The following is a 22,121-nucleotide window of genomic DNA, read 5'->3' as shown; positions in this document are numbered from 1 at the left end:
CTCCTGCTAAAACGCAAAGCAAAGCATAACACGCTCATAGCATTTGTTGATAATGCACCTTAAAAAATTAATCCTTACCCCATTTGTGGCATTTTCTCTTCCACTCATAGATTGCAGCACAGCTTTATCAAGGCCCAGCTTCAAGCTAGCTTTGTCGAACATTTCCCTTTCATAAGAATTCCTTGTTATCAATCTGTAAATTTTCACTGATTTGCTCTGCCCTATTCTGTGACATCGTGCTTGAGCCTGAAAAAACAAAGACAGATATTCAGTTACAGGTTACAAATATAAGAAAAAAAAATTTAAATAATCAATACAGGGAACTTTAGAAGTTTTTTTTTTTTTAATACAAATAATATTGTTTATGCTTTCAAGAGAGGGACAACAGATAATTTGTCTTGTAGGCGAAGAAAATTTCACAGTAAAAAGGCAAATAGAAATTTTCAATAAAATCGTCTCTTGTAATATTACCTGGAGGTCATTTTGGGGGTTCCAGTCTGAATCAAAAATGATGCAGGTATCAGCAGCAGTAAGATTAATGCCCAAACCTCCTGCCCTTGTACACAGCAGGAAAACAAACCTATCAGAATCGGGTCTTGAAAACCTGTCAATAGCTGCCTGACGCAAGTTGCCTCTCACTCGACCATCAATTCGTTCGTATGGGTACCTGAAAAATAGATGCATTATAGAGATTGCTTTACTGCCGTGGCATTGCTTCTTTAGAAGAATATGCAATTAAAAACAACAAAGACAAATATGCTACTATGGGGTCAGAAGAGCTATAACTAAGAGACTAACTTAATCAGTAAAGACATACTACTTTGTCTCTTTCTTTAGTAAAGAACAGACTTTTACTCCAAGGAATTCAATAAAAATTTAGGCCTAAACTAAAATTCTAGAGCCACCAAAACATTTAACTGAGAGTTAAACTGAGAGCCCAACAGCTCTCCATATGAGGTAATTTTCTATTCACTCCAAAGAAAAATCTCAGTACTTGCAACCTCCAGGTTTGCTCTTTCCCTTAGTCAGATCACTATACAAAATTCTGTTTTAATTTCTTCCCTTTCTACATGGATTCCTCACAGGTTAAATGTGGTGGTCACTGAGGAAGGCACAATTTATTTACAATTGTATTATATTGTTGCTCTCACCGTCTTTGAATGAGGTAGTCTTCCAGTATGTCCAAGCAGCGCACCATCTGGGAAAAGATAAGCACCCTGTGGCCACCAGCCTTCAGTTTTGGCAGCAGCTTGTCAATCAGTACTAGCTTGCCAGCAGCCTGGATCATTGCCTGGAGCTGAAAATCTGGAGAGTCGGCATTGTGTGTTTCTTTAAACTCTTCCAAAATTTTCTCTTCAGCACCTGCAAAGATTGGACAGCAATACATGAACACTGCGAAGGGTTTTATTAATAAACAATGAGCTCGCCTTCAACACCCTATAGAAACTGCAGGAATGTTTTAAGCACTATGTAAATAAACATTTATAAAAAAATAAACATTTCTAAAAAATATTAAGCTTAAATTTAAAGCAAACATATACACAAATACAGCATAAATAAAAAATAACACTGAAAATTCATTTTTCCCTCTTTTGAACAACGCTAAACTCTTTCCTAAATTCATAGAATTATTTATTGATGCACACAATTCAATGAAAAAAAAAAGAAAAAAGATGAAAAAAATAAACATATTTCAACTGATAAAATTGAGTTTTTGTCCTTTTAAAAATGCAACATGAAAGAAAAAACTGTCTTGTTTCTACAAGAAAATACAAGGGATACAAATAAGATTTAATGTCTGTGCCTCTGAAATCAGCCTTAAACATCCACATGACCTGAAACCTGCTCCTTTCATTATTAATTATAAAACCAAAATCCAAGTAATTAGAAACCAAATAATTTCATAGCAAGCAGCTATGAAATTATTTCACCTTCTATTTAGTTTTTCTTCACTGAATGTATTTTTTTTTGTTCAGTTTGATGAAGCTATCCAGTGTATTTAATTTTTCCAGCATTAGTCAAAAGTTCTTTCTGGTCACTCACTTTGCCTATGAATGATATGCACAGCAGCAACTATTTCCTTGTTCTGCTCACTGTCAGGAGACTACAGACCAAGTTCAAGTCTTCTCTTCAACCTCTCCTATGCTTTTACTCCATTTTTTATTTCACTTCTACAAACAGTGGACAATTCCAAGGACTATCAGATTGCTATTCTTGGCACATAAAGGGTTAGGAATCTTTGTTTTAAGCTTATTTCACCTCCAAATAAACCCTTTTTTGGAGCCATCTTTTTTTGCCTCTGCTTTGTTTTTTTTTTTTTAACAAAACGTAGTTTCTAAAATATTTCTGGTTTGTCTAATATTCAGCTTCCATACTGCTTTTGAATAGCACAAGGAAAGATGGAAGGGTTGGGGGAGGGGGAAGAACAGCTTACTGCCAGGCTTCTGCTGAGCATCTCTCTCTCAAATCCCAGCTCTAAGTAGATGCCTGTAAACAAACACGGAAACGCACCCTCCCTGTGTGATCGCTGGTTCAGCGCCTGCTCTAATGCGGTGCCTGAACCAGATTTCACCCAGAGCAGGCTGCCTGACAGCTTCGTGCTGCTCCATGCACTCCCACTACTCGCTTTTACAGAACCTGATGGACTCAAGATGTGACCACATTTCAAGGTAGTTTTATGTCCCTGGATTCTCCTGATCTGGATTCCCTGCTCCAAGCACTACTCATCCTAATAGTTTGCAGATATGAAAAGTAAGCCTGGATGAAATTAGTGTAAGCCTGGATACTCAAAGTTCCTTTCAATCGTATCATCTCTCATCTTTGCAAAAAAGTTAGAATTTTGGGCACTAAATCTGCGATTCTGTACTGAACTTTGGCAATTTCAGGATACAGCAGGCTGTCAAGCAGTTTGTATACAGTAATTTCAGTAATCTTTCCAGGTTACATCCATTATTTCTTACTCAACTGTGATATCCAAATTTAAGTTTCACTGCTATGAAGCAAACCAATATGCAAGAACAGCATCTGCAAAAGCAAACCATACCACAACAAACCCACAATCTGGTCTAATGAATGGTGAATTTGTAGTATCAGAGCTTGGTCTTAGCAGGACCCAAATCCACTACAGATAACTCCAAAAATCTCTTCTTTCAATAACTCTGTCCTAGCTAAATCCTGTAAAAGACCCTCCTGTTTTTTTAATTCCTATTTCAATTGCAATTACAACACGTACATTGAGCAGCCTGTTACCCAGAAGTTTCTTGATGCAGTAACTTTTGCAGGTCTGTAAAACCACTTGCTATTCTAGCTGATTTTTAGCAGGGGATGAAAGGAAGGTATTTGAATGTGTGTTTGATCAACCAGGGAAACCCCCACTTCTACTCTTCGTTAAGAGAGGCTTCCAGGGCTCAAGGGGGCATAACAAAAAGAGTGAGGAGCCTTTCTGGTGTTCAGCATTAGGATGTGTAAGTATAGAGGCATTCCCCACTGCAGGTTCTTGGAGACAGAGAGAGGAATGATGTATAAATACTTGAGAAGGGTTGCTATGGAGAAAACAAGGAGTCCAGCCCTAAGAAACATGACAGACAGTGCTTTACCCAAGCTGGCTGGAGAACACCCAACATACAGCAACTACCTCTAGAAGTCTCCTCCCAATCTCAGCAGACCACACAACACATCTATCAATCAAGAAAGAAAACCCCACTTTGCATTCAACTCCTACCATACTATTTTCATCATATAGCCTTAACTGAAGGTTATATAGAAGACTTGCTTGCAATTCTTACACAAAACAAAACATGTTCAAATGTTCAAATACATGTGCACTACTGCTGGGTCACAAACCCCACACACTTGGAAGAAAATGAGAAGGATTCAAAAACACTTTATAAAAGCAGTTAAGCCTAGAGAACAGAACTTGCTACTGCAACAAATCATTTATCACGAGAATACTATGCAAGGATAAGTACTAGCACTGCAAAAACTCTTAGCAGAAATAAGATAAACTTGTGCCACTACACTAGCTAAAAAGCTGTTAAATATCAATCAACAAAACAGAACCTTGGGCTCAGACGACTACAGGATGTAGGAGTATTTTCTGTCCTAGAACTATAAAGGATGTATTTGTTTAGTTCCCTCTCCACATCAGGATTTCTTTTTCCCCTCAAATCTGAAGGTTCAACCCACCTGCCACATTGCTGAATGATACCAAGCAAGTCCAAAAGTTCAAAAAGTCACAAAAATGTTATAAAGGCAAATGCATTCAAGAGACAAACCCACCTCCCTTTATTAAGATTAAGATACAGTCATCAAAAAATATTTGAAGTTTTCTAAATAAACATCTGAAATTTAGAAGTTCTAAATTATATTAAATGATACAAGACTTCTGAGGAAAAAAAAATCCCTGCTGTAGGCAACACTACAAGCACTACTCAAACTCTATTTGACAAAACAAAGTAGCAGCAAAATATTCAGGTTTTTTTCTTTTAACAAACATGAAATAAGGAAAATTAATAGCAAGGTTAAAAACAGCTGAAAGCCAAGAAACATCAATTCAGACGCTCATAACCTGAACATCCTAAACTATTCTGATAAACTCATTTATATAGTGGATTAACTTAAGCCCAAGAATCAAGTAAAAAAACCCAACAAACCCTGCACCAGAACCACGAAACCACTTCACTATATGTCATATGAGTTTAGAAACTGAACAGCCACCAGCATGGATGAGTTGAAGTATTTTGGATTAAGCCTATATCATGTCTTTGGAATAATTACTTGTGCATGAAATATAATTAGATGTAATTTTGCAAATCAGTTTAAGCATTTTTCCCTCCATTTAAACAAAAAATGTCAAGGAGAAGAACTTAACTACTGCAATATGGAAGTTATACAATAAAAAACCTGAAATGGTTTTTTATTGTATAACATATGGCTCTCAAACAAAACAGTCTTTCATCATGAAGCCTATAACCAGCATAAACCAACCATAAATCATATTTAGTAAGAAACAGGAGCTGGGAAACAAGAAAGTAGTAGAACGCAACCCTTTATGGAGGCTTGTGTTACATCCTCAAAGGGAAGAACTGACCAACACATACAAGTTTAGCATACTTCAGACAGCTATAGCTGGCTGGTTCATCATAGAGTTGGTCACTGGAACAGCCTCCCCAGGGAAGTGGTTATGGCACCATGAGTCAAGAGTTTAAGGACCATCTGGTCCTTAAGTCATATGATTTAGTTTTAGGTAGTTCTGTGAGGAGCAGGGAGTTGGACTCAGTAATCCCTATGGGTCGCTTTCAACTTAAGATATTTTATGATTCTATACTACTTGCCAAAGATAATCCTGAGGTAAAACCAACACCATCACACTGAAAAACAGTCATTAAAGTCTAATATGACATTCATTCTAATTTTTATCTTACTAGTAAAATTAAGAAAATTAACTGACAACATGTGCTATAAAAGCTGGCTTGATCATGATTTCTTACCCTGCAACTTTTTATTCAGAAATTTTAAGTTACTACCTTATGATGTTCTACAGCAAGAAAGTAAATAGCAGCTAACTATAACCGAAGAAGAAATTGCCATATTCATTCCAGCATCCAACAACCTGCACGACAACTGAAGTCTTGTTTGTCACAAATAATAGAAAGGAAAACTTTATAATACCAACATTAACTCAATCAGGACTAAATTTGTCAGGAAGCCTTGGGACAAAGCAGCACAGATGCCTGCAAAAGCAGTGCTGTCCTAGCTAGCAGATATCCACACCTATGACAACCTAAAAAGTTATCTCACTTTTCTACTTAAATGAATAAACATAAAGACACACTAAAATGGAATTTATACATAGTGAACATTTTTACAACCACTTCTCAAATGAGGAGAAAAGTAGGCAGCCTACCATTAATAAGGTATGGATGATTGCAGCATTTTCTTAGTTCCATCATAGTGTTTAAAAGATTAGGTACATTTGCCTGACCTCCACCCTTGGAAAGAAATGTGAAATTCTTTTCAAGAATAGCACGGTAGTATTTCTTCTGAATATTTGTCAGCTCAACTTCAATGATGGTTTCCTCTTTTGGGGCCAGGTTCTTTTCTACATCCTCCTTGAGACGTCTCAGCATCATCGGCTTCAAAATAGCTTGCAGTTTTTGCACCTGGAAAACAGATGTTTAATGAAATAGCTGAATTAAAACTGCTAAGAACCAAATACTCATTTTTCAATTCCCTTAATTCTAAAATCTTTGTTTTCTACCTCAGATGCCAAGTAGAGGGCATTCATTAAAAAATCTTTCCTCAGTGACTCAGCAGCAGGTTCTCCTTGTTAACTCAGTGACATGCACACTTCTAAAGTCTATTTTTGGTGTGTAGACCTTCTGTTTAGTGATGTCTGTTATTAAATAGACCTCACTGAGATCTATTCTTCTAGACAAGGACTGTACAACACAAATCATGCAGAGCTAACCCTTTATTAAATAAGCAACTCTGATACTTTAAGATAACTTTTGCAGTTCACTTCTAATTACTAAGCAGTATTTATTGCTACTTTCCCACTTTAGGTATCTGCTTCTAATTATTTTTTTATTTTCCTAGTTTTGATGTCCCCTGAAGTAGAAAACTATTTAGGACTGGTCTAAAACTGAAAACATTGTATTTCTGTTAATTTTTATGACACTGATAATTTTTAGTGTCTCTAGGTTTTGTAGCATATTCTTTAAGATATCCTAAAGGGTGGGAGGGGCAAAGAAGAAAATGTCAGGTTTTTTTAAAAAACCACTAAGTTTTTTAAAGTTTTTGTGAAGTCCCTTACGTGAAAAGCTCAAACATACTCCTTATAAAAAAAACCAAACCACCTGGCATTTTGGTTGTTCCCAAAGTACAAACCATCTCAGTGCTGAAGAGCTAATAATTCACCCTGAAATTGGTCATCATCTCCTGATGCAGAGCCACACAGCAGAAACAAGAACAAAAGACACTTTCTCCTGAATTTACATCATTCCATTCCCTTAGTAATAAAGCAACTTCAGAACACAAACAGTAATTAGCACGGAGGGATGAACAGTTGAGAAAATATATGGAATAGGATTGCAAGGAATGGAGGAGAAACCCCAAGTCATTAACACATAACCTGTCTCGCCTCTTGAAAGACAAACCCAATTCCAAAACATCTGAGTGTCAACAGATAAGGAAGTTCTTCTGAACTTGTTGGACCAAGCAATCAAGGCTCTAATTCTGATCATGTCCAATGGCATTATTTTAGTAACAGTTCCATGTGTGGCTTCAAAAGCTACAGTCATTTTGAACTGGCCAGACAAAAGCTACATTGACAGTTAGGATTTATTAGCTCCAGCTAATAAAAACACTGCACTAACAGGACTACATGGCTTCTGCATCAGAGCTGGCTCACTTTCAGTCAGGTCAGTGTCCATTCTGACTGACATGCAATAGCCTGCACAACCTATGGACACATATCCCATGATTTTGCCAGGAGGCCAGGGGCTAGAGGAAGAGCTATTTCATAATTAAATCTATTATGTATGAAAGAGTCGTTCTCAAAGAAAGTCAACAAATTCAAGCAGTCAAAAGTTAAGAGATATCAAAAATTGAATTTTCAGACAAAGACAACAAAGTTACATATAAAAAAGCATGCAGTTATTATCACAGGATGCAAAGGGCCAAATTAAGATGCCATGCTTCAGTTAACTCCTAATATTAAGGTGGTTTGGCCTTTTAAAACCTTTTGATACATACAAAGAAACATTTTACATTTTAGATATAAAATATGTTGCACCCAGGGTCTTTCATTTTGTATTGATTTATGCATTTCTGCTATTGGACAGACTGATAAATCTGTTTCTGACTAAAAAAAAGACCTCCCTCCATTTGGTTACCTCTTACTAAAGTGGGTTTCAAGCATGTTCCTGTTTGCACTTAAATAATTGAGAAAACTCTCAGATGTCAATTCCACAGAAGTTCCAGGGACAGTCCCTTCACTTGGATGCTTAAGGAAGAATGTCAACTGACAAGTTAATTCTCTTAGAAGTATTTGCATCCAGAAACCATTACAAGACACCTCACACCTATTTTTAAACATTGCATTTTAACAAAGGGATTTTTTTCCTGTTTCTGCATGACCAATGGACAACGGACTAAAAATAGAAAAACAGAACAGTGATACGGCAAAATTACTTTTGGCCAAAAGCAAAAAACCATCAGCTGAATGAAAATAAACAAACAAAAGAAGAGATAAACCCACCGCGGTCTTCCAGGAAGTAAACAGGTATTATTTGAAAAAACAACTAATGAAGTTCAGTAAGATACAATAAAATGGATAAATTCACAATATCTAAATTGAAAAGTAAGTATGCAAGGTAAGTTTACCTGCTCTTCAGTTTTAAGATCCCCAAATTCTTGCATGAATGTGGTTTCTGATGGAAAGCGACCTGGTTCCAAGAAGTGAAGCAAGCTAAACAGCTCTTCTACTGTATTTTGCAAGGGGGTTCCAGTAAGCAGCACTTTATGCTCCTGAAAGGTTAAGAAATAATTCCCTAGGAATCCATCACTATAATTTTCAATGGAAAAATACACAGAATTTTTTTCCCCTTGTCACTATGTCTGTCTCACCTTTGCCTCCTTTCCCCTCCCCCAGCTACTTACATAAAACTCTTCTCAAGACATTTCTAACTGGTACTCTGGTGTTCCTTCAGTGATAGCCCAGAAAAACACTTCACTACTTAAGCAGCTTCAAAAGTCCTCCAAGATACAAGAATAAATTTCACTGGTCCACCATGTCCCATCCCTTTCACAAGTACAATGAACTTTAAATGGTAAAATAACAGTTGAACTTATCCCACCATATGCAGTAAAAATTCCCTCATTTACCACACCTCCAATTGACCTCAGTGCACTGACCTCCTCAGGGCAGGAGATCAACACAGGATCTAACAGGAAATCTGAAGGAGAGTTCTGCTTTCCTACTACATGCTACAGAGCATGGGAGTGGCAGAGACAAAAGTTGCATATTGTTTTAGAGAAGGAGCCCAGACAGGTTCAGCAACTAGCTCAGAGTCAAACAAATTTAGCAGTGTAACAAGAACTTATGAGAGAAGTCCCATGTCTCTATCTATAGTCTATAAGACTATAAGCTCAGCTCTCCTCTAATAGCAACCATAAGAAAAACAAAAACTGGTACACAGTATTTTTACAAACCAAATTATGGGTATTAGCTTAGCATGACTGCATTATTCTCATGTTTTTAAAGAATATTCTGCCCAAAAATAAGTAATAATTGGGTCTTTTAAATGGTAAATACTTGTTTATTATCTTTTTTTTCTCTATGAGTTTCATACACCTATTTTGTACACATACCATAGTACATGTTTATGTGACCATCAGAAACCAACTCACTTGCCCTTCCATAGTCAATGTGAAAGAACATCCTTATGGGCACACAACAGATTAACATTAGGGCTGATATTAATGCAGAGCAGTTTAACTCTCACGGACAAATTTGGCCCCCTGACCACATTATACTTTTAAATAAATGTCTATCCTAAGAAGTGACTATGGATTAAGCCACATGAAGGGAGAGAAAGGAAAGAATAAATTTATCTTTCTTCTCTTAGGAGAAGCCACATAATTCTACATCTAAATCAATGAAAAAAAACTTATTAAATATCAGCAGTCCAAAACTGAAGGTATGCATATGCTTCAAGGTATCTTACAGACTTTCTCATCTGCCTTCCCTCATTTTTCTTAACACTTGATGATTTACTTGGGAAAAAAAAAAATTATTTTTTGATTAAGCCGTAAACCAGAAATAATAAAAATACAGAAGACTCAAAGATAAGAGATGTTCACACTGACCAGGTCCATCATCTTGAGTCCTTCCAAAAGCTTACAGTTCCTGTTTTTCAGCCTGTGGGCCTCATCAATGACCACGCAACGCCATGGAATGTTACGCAGCTCCGGGCAGTCAGTCAAGATCATTTCAAATGTTGTGATAATGGCATGGAACTTGTAGGACCCCTTTATCACACGACCCTAAAAAGAACAGCAAATGTTGAAGTAAACTCCCTGGCAAAGAATGGAAGCAATTTTTTTGGTCTTCAAATTTTATTGTTTAAACATACAAAACAGTACAATGAACAAGACATTTAAAGCAAATTAAGTCATTATTGCTGACTAAATGGGAGAATACAATTCTATAAGTTTGCTACTGGCTTCATGATAGCTGTTTTTAATCTGGTAAATAGGCCCACAGAATCACTGCACATTGATTACAAAGAAGTTATGCAAGTATTTCAGTTGTAATTCATATGGATTACACTAATGCCTTGAGGCATTAACGTATTGCTGCAATATTGAAATAAGGTTTTCAGACTTTGTCAAGAGAATTCTCTTTTTACTTCTGAATTGAAGGTACATGAAGGTCCTCCCAAACAATCCAAATACAGCAAAAGTGCATTAAGGCTTCCTTTTTATGACTATTTGAATATTGTGCTCACTGTTATTAGTTTGGGTTTTTTTCCTGGTAGACACTAGGGATTCAAAACACCTACAATTCATAGAATGGCTTGGGTTGGAATGGACCTTGAAGACCATCTAGTTCCAACATTCCTGCCATGAGCAGGGACACCTCCCACTAGACCAGGTTGCTCAAAGCTCTGTTCCATCTGGCCTTGAACACTTCCAGGGATGGGGAATCTACAACAACTCTAGTGAACAGCTTTGACAGAAGCAAGTATCTGAACTTTTAAATGGAGAATGTGTATCTCTGCATAAAATTTCATATTTTTGTAAGTCTGTGTTAAGCAAAGTTCTAAAGGACAAATACCTTGATGTCTGGCACCATATTCACAGGTTCATTAGTTCAGTCTTATTTTCAGCACTTATATAAAGACTTAACAAACTTTATTCGGGACCATGAAATGAGCATCTTTTTGACAGTATGCTATGCTTCTTCCCAATGCTGTTCAAAGAAAAATGTAATTTGGTACCTCCAATGTCACTGGGTCTGTGCAGAAAAACTGTCTCTCTAAGGATGGTCATTACACAAGTTCAAAGCCATTCCACATTTTCAAAGTACTCTGGCATGGGTTGTATATTGAATACATTTCAAAAGAAACATGTATTTTACAGTAAGGTGACCATTACTTCCTTTAGACCTGTGCAAGACTGAATCCTTTTATAAGTGACCTGCATATAATCCTCTCCAAACCGTGGGGATCAGAACTGGCTACTGACTCAATGAAATGATTGAAAACCTGATATCCTGAACTCAGCATTAAATCTGCCTACTCACATCAAGAACATTTCAGAAAGAGTAATGACCTGCTCAACAATGCTTTCTAGTGGCATAGTCCAGAAATATTTATCTTGTTAGGGGCAAAAAACTCTGTTACTTAACAAACAGCAAATGAAGATACATTAAGTGGGCAACTTTGAAAGCCAGCAAACTGGAATTCTGTAACCTTTTCATGAGCCAAGTAAATTTCCATCACAAACCAAGTCAACCCTTTTCCAAGACTCTGTCTTTGGCATGTATTTGGCATGTATAGCTTTTGTAATTTTAAAGCAGAACTCCTTCTCAGAAGTGGGACAACATGGAAAAATACAGTTTATTTGATATTCCAACCAGGGAAGGGCCCCTAGGAAGACCTTTCAGTTATACTGTTCAAGAATACCAGAACAAGCTTTTCTATGTGAACCTCACAAACAGAATGTCTCTGAAAACACCCTGTCCTTACTGTTGAAGTCACACCACTGCAGAAACTTATTTTGTTATTGACTACTCTCAAGCATTTTACAACAACTTGACTTTGGTAACTGGTGTTGACTCTGAAAAATCACACTACTGCAGATAGGGTAGGTGCTTCTTATGCATGTTGTCTCTTGTTATTGCTCTTCAAAAGCCACTCAGACTTTCTCAATATTCAATTATCTTTTTGAGGAACAGCTCAGGCTGAGAGGCTTCTTTTCATATTAAGCCCTAAAAAGCCAAAGATGCCTGATGTCTGGGTTGATGTGTTTGGCAAGGGAACTAGAAATGATGCTGCTAAAATCATGTCTTCTTCCTCTCCCTTTTTGTCTCCCATCATATGCCCAGTAATGGTACTTTGGAGAATGCCAGAGTGAACACTACATGGGGACTCTTATTTTCAGAACATGAAGAGATTCTTTCCCTGTAAATCGGCTTCTACCATGCGTTCCACAAAAACCTGACAGTCATACAAAGAATTGAACACAGAAGGTGATTTTGTGACATATTTAAGCTAGCTGCCACCAAAAGGATGAGTTTTCCATTTCTCTTTTATCCCTAAATGTAGTAATTGTCTGATCTCCTCTTAAGCCAGTTCAGGGAGCAAAGCCAGCAGAAAATTATTCATTTTTTCTGGACCATGAGTGCTTTGTCATTACTTGCTATGGAGTCAAATGACTACCACACTCATTGCAAGAAGTGAGTTAAGCATATGGCAATGGGGGAACAAAACTTTCTGCTGCATCTTGCAGTAGATGCTTTTAGTTGCCTTTAGATCAATGAAACAAAACTGCCAAAACAACACTAAGAATCTGCACAGTAAGTGGGATTTCTCAGATGACATTCCTTCAGGTTTCATACTAAGTAACTGCTGTATCCTAAGGGGAAGAACATGCTGAGAACAAGCACCACTCGAATAGAAACAAATATGAATTTTAACACAGGAAGCAATTCAGCAGACAGTATTTGTATAAACTTAAATTTTTTAATTATATAAAATACCAATCTCTGATAAGAAATTATTTTAAAACCAGAAAAACTGATTTCAACCGCACTTCATTTGTGTATTATACATCTAGGTAAGAAACTAAATGTGATAATTATCATAAAAAATATTAGAGATTAATAGAATGGCCTGGATTGGGACCTTAAAGATGATCTAATTCCAACCCTCCTGCTGTGGACTGGGACATACAGAACTTCTCTGGGCCACTAAATCTCAACGTAGCAACTGTTATTCAAATAGATCTTCAACAAAACACATATGATTTTAATTTGAAAGTTTCTTTGATAAATTGCTGAGAAAACACTTATTCTCTAGACCAAACAGCTGTAACTTCTAACTAATATAAATTACTACGTGTTTCTCTACTATATTTAAGTATGTCGTTCTATTCCTGTTTGCCCTAATGGCACATCAAGTTGTGCCACAGTCATCACCTTCAAAAGAGTTTTTAATCATTTTTTTACCTATAAAAACATATTTTCTATCTTGCAATCACTCTCATAGCTTTGCTCTAAGACTATGGTTTTTCAACACTCTTTGAAGATATAAAGTGAGAACTAAGCAGAACTGGACTACCCATCACATCACTGACAAAGAGAAGAATGCTGTAACTTCTCTCATCTTTATATTAAAGATTTGTTTCCTCCTACACACTTGCACTACACTAGCCCTTTCAACCACTGTGTCATAGTATGAACTCATGTTTAATTTGTAATGTGCCATGACACAAAAAGGATCTTCTTTTGTCTTGCAGCCTTCCCAGAGCTGAGCTCTCCCTACAGTAAGAATCATCTTCATTCCTTGTCCACAGACAGCCTTAAATTTAGCTATTCTGAGTATTGCTAGATTGGATCCAATTTATTAAGTAATACAGCTTTCTTTGTATCCATGAACTGTCTTAATCATTTACCACTCTCCACATCTCTGTGTCATTTGAAAACTTCCTCAGTAATGATTTTATGTTTTCTTTCAGATCATTGCTAAGCTATATAGCTCATGGATGTGAACCAATCCCTGAAGAACTATGCTGGAAATGCAAATCATTTCTCATTAACAATTACATTAAGGAGTATCAGCTAGCCAGTTTTAAATCCACTTAATGTGTGCCATATTGATTTTATATCCTTCTAGTTTATTAATCAAAATGTTCAGTGGTGTAAAATGAAACACTTTAAAGAAAATCTAAATGTATGAATTCACCACTATCACTTTTTAAAGTTCAGTTGAAAATAGTACTCCACAGGTTGAACTTCCACTCTTTTTCTCTCTTACATGAGGAAGATTTTATTGTTTTGCAGTAACATTCAATGTATGCACATTTTATTTTCCCCCAGTTCTGTTTACTCTGGGAAGAGCCAGGAGTAGGGATCTGTTGCTCTTCTTAGCTTCCATTTCCCAAATAATTTTCTGTTTCTACACCTAGTCTTTTCTGTTCTTCTTCATTACAACTATTCAACCTAAGCACAGTAACACAGATTCAAAATATATCTGACTTACAAAATTTGATAAAGAAGCATTGACAAGTTTAATTTCTGCAAGCAGGTCTTTCCTGGAATGGTAGGCAAAGATTGATTTTTAAGCTTAGTTCCACTTAAAGGAGTTTCTCCATTAAGAATCTCTTCTGCCAGCTCTCCTCAGAAATGCAAAATAACAAAAACCTTGCATGAAAGAATGAAACTCTAAAACAAAAATTGCACCATCTCTTGGTGCCCCTTTATTTCCAGAGATATACTGGCCACTATTAAAAAGCATTCTTAATACATGCATCTGTATTTCTAACTGAAATCTAATATAACAGTACTGAAAAACTAATTGATGCTTAAATTAATAAACAACTGTAAAGCATATACAAAAAAAAAGAGAAAAAGAAAAGTCATGAAAAGCTTTTACCTGTGGATCTTTGAAATACATTTCATACAACTGAATGGTCCGCCGACTCGCTTGACTCCCATGATACACAACCACATTCAACTCTGTCCAGGTGCGGAACTCCCTTTCCCAGTTGGGAATTGTGGACAATGGTGCAATAACCAAGAAAGGACCATGGATTCCTTTCAAATATATCTCATAGAGAAACGTAATGGACTGGATAGTCTTTCCCAACCCCATTTCATCTGCTAAAATGCAGTTTCGTCTGAAAGCAATAATAAAAACAGTCTGAATGATTTATTCCCAACTTAAAACATAGAAAATCAGTAAGGCGATAACAGGAATAAACCAGGTATTTCTCGAATGAAAAGGCATCTTAACATTTTTGCATTTTAAGTAAATGTTATGATTTGTGATGCTGTCAGCATGGATATATCTCTTCCATGTATCTCTCAATTTCACAAGGGGGAGGAAGGGGCAGCAGGGGCATGCATGAACCCAAAGCACTTGCCACAAAAATCTGTCAGAAACATTCACATTCCACCCCAAATTAGTTTGTATACAACTTCTGCTGCAAAAAATGAGCCATGTAAATGATTCTAAAGTCTCACTTTACTAGGTTACTTTCAAAGGTTGCTATTCCAAGTAAGCTATAAAAGCTTTTCCAAAGCAGGATTTAGTAGTAAGCAATGTTTTACGTACGTGTTGTACCAATTGAAAAGAAGCCAGTTTACTCCCTCCAACTGGTATTCCCTGAGTTTGTTATTGTTTTTATACTCCCTGGAACTCTCCGATTTCTTCCAGTCATCGGCAGGAGGTCGCTCCTGTTTCAAATACAGCAAATCCCATTAGTGGTTTCTAAAAGACCACATTACTTTACTATTTTCAAATAAAATCCTCTATATAGAGCCAATTCTTACCACACGCTCCATTTCTGGCTCCCTAGACATCAGTTTCTCAAATTCTTCGATCTTGGCTTGGTCGATGTCTTGCTTGAGCTCCCAAGTGCTGTCTTCATAAGGAAGCGAACACCACTTCACCAGATAATGTGTTACAGGCTTTGTTAAGACAAAAATTACATTACATCACAATACAGAAAGAATAAAAGTGCAGCCATTTTTACAGGAGATCTGCAGCTAAGATAAAGTTCAAAAAGCTTGATCAGACCTGAATGTCTGACTCAGCCAAAAGGATAAACAGCAGGCTGACACCTTGACGACCTAGTGAAGTAAGATGAGAACCTGGAGAATGCAGGCTCACCACCAAAATGAGCACAACACAACATTTGAAAACAGTAAAGTTAGACTAAAATTTAGAAGCAAAACAATATTAATTTTTCAACCCTTACAATTTCTATGCTTTACTACATATTTACAAATCAACTGTTTTCTCTTATTAGCATCATCAGAAACTTCACAACAGACAAATATACCACCAGCATTCACTGACAGAGCCAACATGGAAGCAGTGACGGTGCCAGTGAAGCTTTCTATTCTCCCAGGATAAAAAAGGAATCTCCTGGAAGACAAAATAATCTTTTTTGCAGAACAAGTCATTAAAAATGAAGAAACAGCAAGTTCAGGACTTCTTCTGTAACAGGTAGTCTAAACAATGTCTAAACCATTATGACATTTAGCTAAGACTCTTTCTTGCAATTTTCATTTAAATTCTGCATTACATGCATGGACATCATATTTCTACCATATTAAATATCACTTTGTTGTTGTTGTTGTTGTTGCTTTTTGGTTGGTTGTTTTGTGTGTTTTTTTAAATATAGGTAAGAAGTTATAAGCAGTTTGGAATTCTCACTTAACCCCCTTTATTTAAGGGAAACTGCTACATCAACCAATGTTTTCTCAAACATGTTCTTATTTTATACACACATATATACCATGGTACTTTCTGTAAGTGTTTAATATATTCTAATTAACATATTTCTAAACAATAAATTCTAAACACAATGTCTATATGACTAGAGATGCACTACAAGTTTTGTTTACCTCTCCATTATCATCTGTGCTACGCGAAAAATCCATGATTCGATCAACTTCCACATAATCTGGATTAAAAAGCTCATCATCAATCTGTTCAAGGAGAGAGGCAAAAATATAAAAGATATCTCTATTAGCCCTTCCTGAGAGGAAAAATGATTATATATTTCATCAGGCAATAATATTTTGGGTCACGGTGACACAGAATTTATATTTGGCAAACTTCAACATGTTAATTGAAATGCTACAATTCAGCAAGATCATTCCCCGTGAGGGAATCAGACTTCTCAGACTTTGTTAACTGGGCCTCTTAATTACTGTGTGAAACCTTTTACTGTGAGAGAATGTTTAAGAATATTTTAAATGAAGTGTGAAATTACAATTCACTAATGAGCAATCGAAAAGGCTTATGGCATGCAATGCATTTAGCATTCTTGAAAACTACAGCTTGCAATAAAGAAATAAGAGCCTTATACACTAAGTGCCTTTGGATTATTTTAACTACAGGAATTGTCTAACTGCTTTATAAGCAAGATTCAAAGATTATTATTTCAAAAACAGAGAAAACATAATGCATGCATACACAGTTTCTCCAAAAATCACAATTTTTTAGTTTGTTCTTATGCTTTAAACAACTTACAGGATTCTCTTGCATACTAAAGTATTGCATTTAATTTTATAGTTTAAAGATCCACTCCAAGAGAAGAGAGAGACAAAAGGTTGTTTTATATTGAAGACTGCATATTTTTCTAAAACAAGGACAAATTCCAAATATTTACAATAACTTGTGACCCACTTGAAAACAGATTAAAAAAACAAAATAGAAACAATTCCAGGTATCTTCACTTAGAACAGATGAAAGTTTTCAATTTGCAACAGGTTTTTATTTCAGCTTGAATGGTATAGTAAAAATAAGTATAAAGAAATAAATACAGTAGCTCATGAACACAACTTTTTTTTCTAAAAGACAGCATTTTTCTAAAAGGTAGTCTTTCAGAGACACAAATCAGCAGATCTGGTCTTTTATTGACAGGACCCCTGCCACATTACTGCTTATGGCTCTAAGTGAAATTAAATTGATGATAAAAAGCTTAGAATCCCTAGTGAGCAGCAGTCCATAACACAGAAAAATGGCATGCATTTCTTCTGGCATAATCAGCTCCTGAGAAAAAAAGACATGGTACTGATTCAGTCAGGCTTACAAGGCAAATAACTAGCCACTCACTTCAAGGGCAAAAAACAAAACCAAAAAGTATAGGAAAAAGTATTCAGTCAGGATAGATCATTTGACTTTCATAAGCTTGCAAGACTTGCATCCAGAATGGTTATGCTTTATATCGGAATAAGTGCTACTGATATATCACACAGTTATTCACAATGTTCTGCTTGTATACAGAATAAGAATTCCTGAAAATATTCCTTAAACACCCAAAAGAAACAAACAAAAAAGTCGTACTTCGGAAAGGAATTTATTCTGGCCCTGTTTTGCCTTAAACCGCTTAATCTTCTGCTGAATTCTCTTGTCTTTGTCCAGCTCTTCCACAGATGCCCACTGACAGTGAAGGTAAGAACTAGAAGATGAAACAGAAAAATCTTACTCAAACTCTCCTTCCATTGCACTCCTTATGTATGCCACTAGTATAACTAGAACTTTCCAGCACGTGGTAGTGCTATGCTTGGAAAACTGGACACTATCTTCTTTATCATACAGATTATTAACCAATCATCTTTGCTCAAAGTAATTACACTTACTAATAGAGAAACTTGTCAGGAAATAGAAACAACTCCCACTCAAAATTTAAATACATACCCTCTATATTTAGTTTGGCACAAAGCTAGGACAATTTTTACTTGGCATACTTAAAACATAATTACTATACAAGACACTTATGATAAATTCACTTTTTAGCATCATATTCTAGCAAAGAGAATAATATTCTAGCATTTTTGTGAGTTAATGAAAAGTTGCAAATATTTTAAATACTAACATCCTATATAATTTTTTTTGTGAGAACAGCATTGTAACTCAAAATTGCTTGTGAGTCTTTTTGACAGAGAAAGGAAAATTCCTTGTAAATACAGTTCCCCAGTAACAACACAGAATAAGGAAGAGCATCTCTGCCAAAGTGACTTGTCCCACTCCATAAATTTAGTCTGTCAAAAGTTCTATTGCTAAGACACAACATTTAGCACAAAAATTATGTCTATTTAATAGAACTAAACAAAACATAATTAAGCAATTAAACATTATACAATAAACAATATAATGCAAAAGGTACAAAAATGACAGCATATTTCAAGTAAAGTCAACTATGTGCAGTTAGCTGCCATAAGCTCCCTTAAAGCAGATTTCTGTCTCTCAGATAGAAAATTTGGTAAAAATAAACAAGGTGTGCTGATTTTCTACAAGAAAAGTGAGCTTATCCAGCTATGAAGTGTTTTATTTTAAATACTGATTGCATTGCAGTTTCAGAGTCCAGAAGTGGAACAACATGCTGCTCTCACCACAATTACATTCCTCTCATGGAGGGGTAACGGTCTGCTGGAATATTGAAAGCCATCTCATTTGTTTGTTATCTTAGACATTTTGTTCAACATAAATCTTGTTTTTGAACAACATTAAGTGTTATTTTTGAGTAGTTTGCACACACTTACTCTACGGTTGCAGTTAGACCTACACAGCTACACACGCATGTGTTCATGAGCCTGCATGCATAATGAGCCTTAAAGCATTTAATAGCAGAGCAATTTTACCTGTGGATTTAATTCTGGAGAGAACACAAATTAAGACAACACTGTCAAACCCTGTACCACCAATGCAAGGTATTTCCCTGTTTATTTGTCACTGTTTTGGATTAAGCATTAGATATGTTTAAAGTTTGATAGTAAGTTTTATCAATTACAAAACCAGTTTTGAAAGCTATTTAAAAGTAATGTGAACTTAAGGATAGCAGTCAAACCTGTAACTTTACTTACAAGTTTTTGTACTTTACGTAGAATTCCTCTATTTCTACTTCCTCTCCATTTTCCATCTAAAAGAAAAAAAATGTTGAAACATGAATTAAATCTGTAAACGGCCCAATTTAGTAAATGATTTAAAAACTATCTGAGATATGGACTACGGTACCCACATAGAAACACAAGTGGAGGTGTAGGAAAAGATTTGTGGGGGAGGACATGGGTGAGGAGTTTCCTCCAGCTGCTTACCCAAGTACATACTGCACTGCTTACTACAACTTCCAAGACATGAATCATTTGAACTCCTCCCTAACCACATGCAGCTTCATTCACAACCTCACCCCAAATCTGGCTTTCTGCCAAACCCACAGTGTTAAGTAGAAGCCAAGAGTACCATTTTCTCAGGCAGCAGCCAATTAGCAACTGCACTCCTGAATGCCATATGTATTATTTTTGGCTGGCTCATGGCAACTTTACATTGTGGGTTTTGTAATGTTTTAAAAAAGAGTTTTAAAGGGGGTTTATTCCTCCATATAGTTAATAACTCCAAACAAGAAGCCATATAAAACTAAACCTTATACCTATGCTAGAATTTTAGTGCATCAGTGTTCATGGCTTTAGTTTTACTCAATGGTGCAATTAAATTCACTCAGGCAAGATGTCTCACATACAGAGCAGCCAAATTAAATTAACACCAAAAACTACATTTAAAGCAAGGTTAAAGTTGTGATGTAAACCAGCAAAACCAAGGGCATTCAGTGCTAAGGGTTGAGCTACCCTTAACTCATCCCTGGTGCCAAAGTATTGCATAACATATGGCATGTAATACTTTGTTGAATTAACCCAGCCATAGGACAAACTAAGGACAGTGCACCAGGCACACATTTAGAATTCGGTTTATGTCACAATATAAATGGTTTGTTTTTACTAATGAACTTTAGGAAAATTTTAAATAGAGGAGCATTTTCTGGTTCATACATTTCATCAGCGACAACAACCTCTGTAATAACTACTGTATATGCAGCATTAAACATGCAAAACTGTTGACTGCTCTATAAATCAACATTTTTTGTATTTCTATATATATTTTAAAAAAGATATATACACACATACACACAAGAGGGACTACTCTGAAACTTTTGGTTTTGTTTTGTCATCTTTAGTTGCTGGCTAGATGTTACCTCCATAGCAGTGCAATTAAAGAACAACAGTAGCAGCTGCATTAAACTGTGTTCTAGCACAGTAAAGTTCATGCACTCCTAGTCCCTGATTCGCATAGTATTCCTTTACTTCCTGACTAGCAAGAGAGTTTCAGTTTAGCATTTATATCACTCCATTACAGTCTGCTTGTATTCCTTCCTAGAGAAAGGAGCAACACCAGATTCCACCTATTTCTCCCTAAAGAAATGGAAGAAGATTCCTGGTGCTACTTCTTGATCTTTTTGAATCTTCTGTCGAAGAAGATAAGCTATTCAAACTATCCTCTAAACCTAAATGCAGGGAAGAAACTTCTATGACACTTACAAAGACACTGTCAAAGGAAGGAATCTGAAGACCATCAAGATGTTTTTTAAACAAAAAATTGAGAAGAGTCTTTCTCAAGACTATATTAATATTTAGAGATCAAAACTGCATTGAAAAAAGAATCTGGAGATCACATTACCTGAACCTATTCACTGCCCTGAGGCAAAATTCGTCTTTAAGAAATCAACCCTAATTTTAAGACATTAACTTCTTTTATTAACTAAAATGTATTACAGCCAACTCTCTTTGATTAGTGTTAAACCAGAATGCTTTGAGATACAACAGTATTACAATGACAAAATCATTAGACACCTTTACATAGAGGTTTCATAGTAACCAACTTCACTCCCCTCAACAGCATTTCAGTCAAACATATTTTTTGTCAGCTGCCAACTTAATAACAATAATTTACAATGCAGATCTTGATAAATTCTGTAACTCTCATAAGTAAAACACGCTTTTGTATTGTCTAATAGGTAGTAACTGGTCTATGTTGTTAGATGTTTCTATGAGAGTGCATCAAAGATTCACCTAAGCAAAAAGTATTTCAGAAAAAATATTTTTCAAATCTTAGTCTGGCATTCACCACTTACACCCTCCTCCAAAAATCTAATCAAATTAAAATTGTCAGCACTCAAGCAGAGGTTAACAGTACATCAGTTTAGGGTATAAGAGACAGCAGCTTATGCCTCTGATGTCACTGTGCACCCACCACTACCCGTACATTTACATGAACCAGGTAAAAAGGTGAGATAGAACATTTATGCAAATTCTCCCCAAACTGATTACACAGACATCCTAAAATAACACATGGCAGACTTGGGCAATGCAGGACACTTCAAATTATCACTTCCAGGTGCGACCAGGATCTGATTCACAGTCTCTGCAGATAATTGAAGAAATAAATGACCTCTTCATTCAAGCAAATACTTAAAAGCACATTATCTTGCATGCCATTGCCACAGAGGTGATACAGTAACACTGCTAATGCAAAAGTTAGTTGTGTAAG

The 22,121-nt window shown here is 36.0% G+C and overlaps 1 protein-coding gene across 8 annotated transcripts in view; it reads right to left on the bottom strand.

Annotated features, from left to right (window-relative positions):
* Window positions 1-22,121, bottom strand: part of CHD7 (chromodomain helicase DNA binding protein 7) — a 131,912-nt gene that overhangs the window by 19,158 nt on the left and 90,633 nt on the right. For all 8 annotated transcript variants that reach the window (XM_069004815.1, XM_069004814.1, XM_069004821.1 and 5 more), the window contains exons 7-18: window positions 19,607-19,662; window positions 18,087-18,201; window positions 16,640-16,723; window positions 15,560-15,697; window positions 15,342-15,463; window positions 14,661-14,904; window positions 9,871-10,047; window positions 8,386-8,529; window positions 5,906-6,161; window positions 1,152-1,362; window positions 472-667; window positions 79-246 (exon numbers count right to left, since the gene is read on the bottom strand). In XM_069004815.1, coding sequence (XP_068860916.1) covers window positions 79-246; window positions 472-667; window positions 1,152-1,362; window positions 5,906-6,161; window positions 8,386-8,529; window positions 9,871-10,047; window positions 14,661-14,904; window positions 15,342-15,463; window positions 15,560-15,697; window positions 16,640-16,723; window positions 18,087-18,201; window positions 19,607-19,662 — 1,911 coding nt within the window. The remainder of the gene's footprint in view (window positions 1-78; window positions 247-471; window positions 668-1,151; window positions 1,363-5,905; window positions 6,162-8,385; window positions 8,530-9,870; window positions 10,048-14,660; window positions 14,905-15,341; window positions 15,464-15,559; window positions 15,698-16,639; window positions 16,724-18,086; window positions 18,202-19,606; window positions 19,663-22,121) is intronic.

This window comes from Aphelocoma coerulescens, chromosome 2 (assembly GCF_041296385.1).
Source record: "Aphelocoma coerulescens isolate FSJ_1873_10779 chromosome 2, UR_Acoe_1.0, whole genome shotgun sequence".
Classification (NCBI taxonomy): domain Eukaryota; kingdom Metazoa; phylum Chordata; class Aves; order Passeriformes; family Corvidae; genus Aphelocoma; species Aphelocoma coerulescens.
The sequence above is the reverse complement of the archived record's forward strand: the minus strand, read 5'-3'. Positions and strand labels throughout refer to the sequence as shown.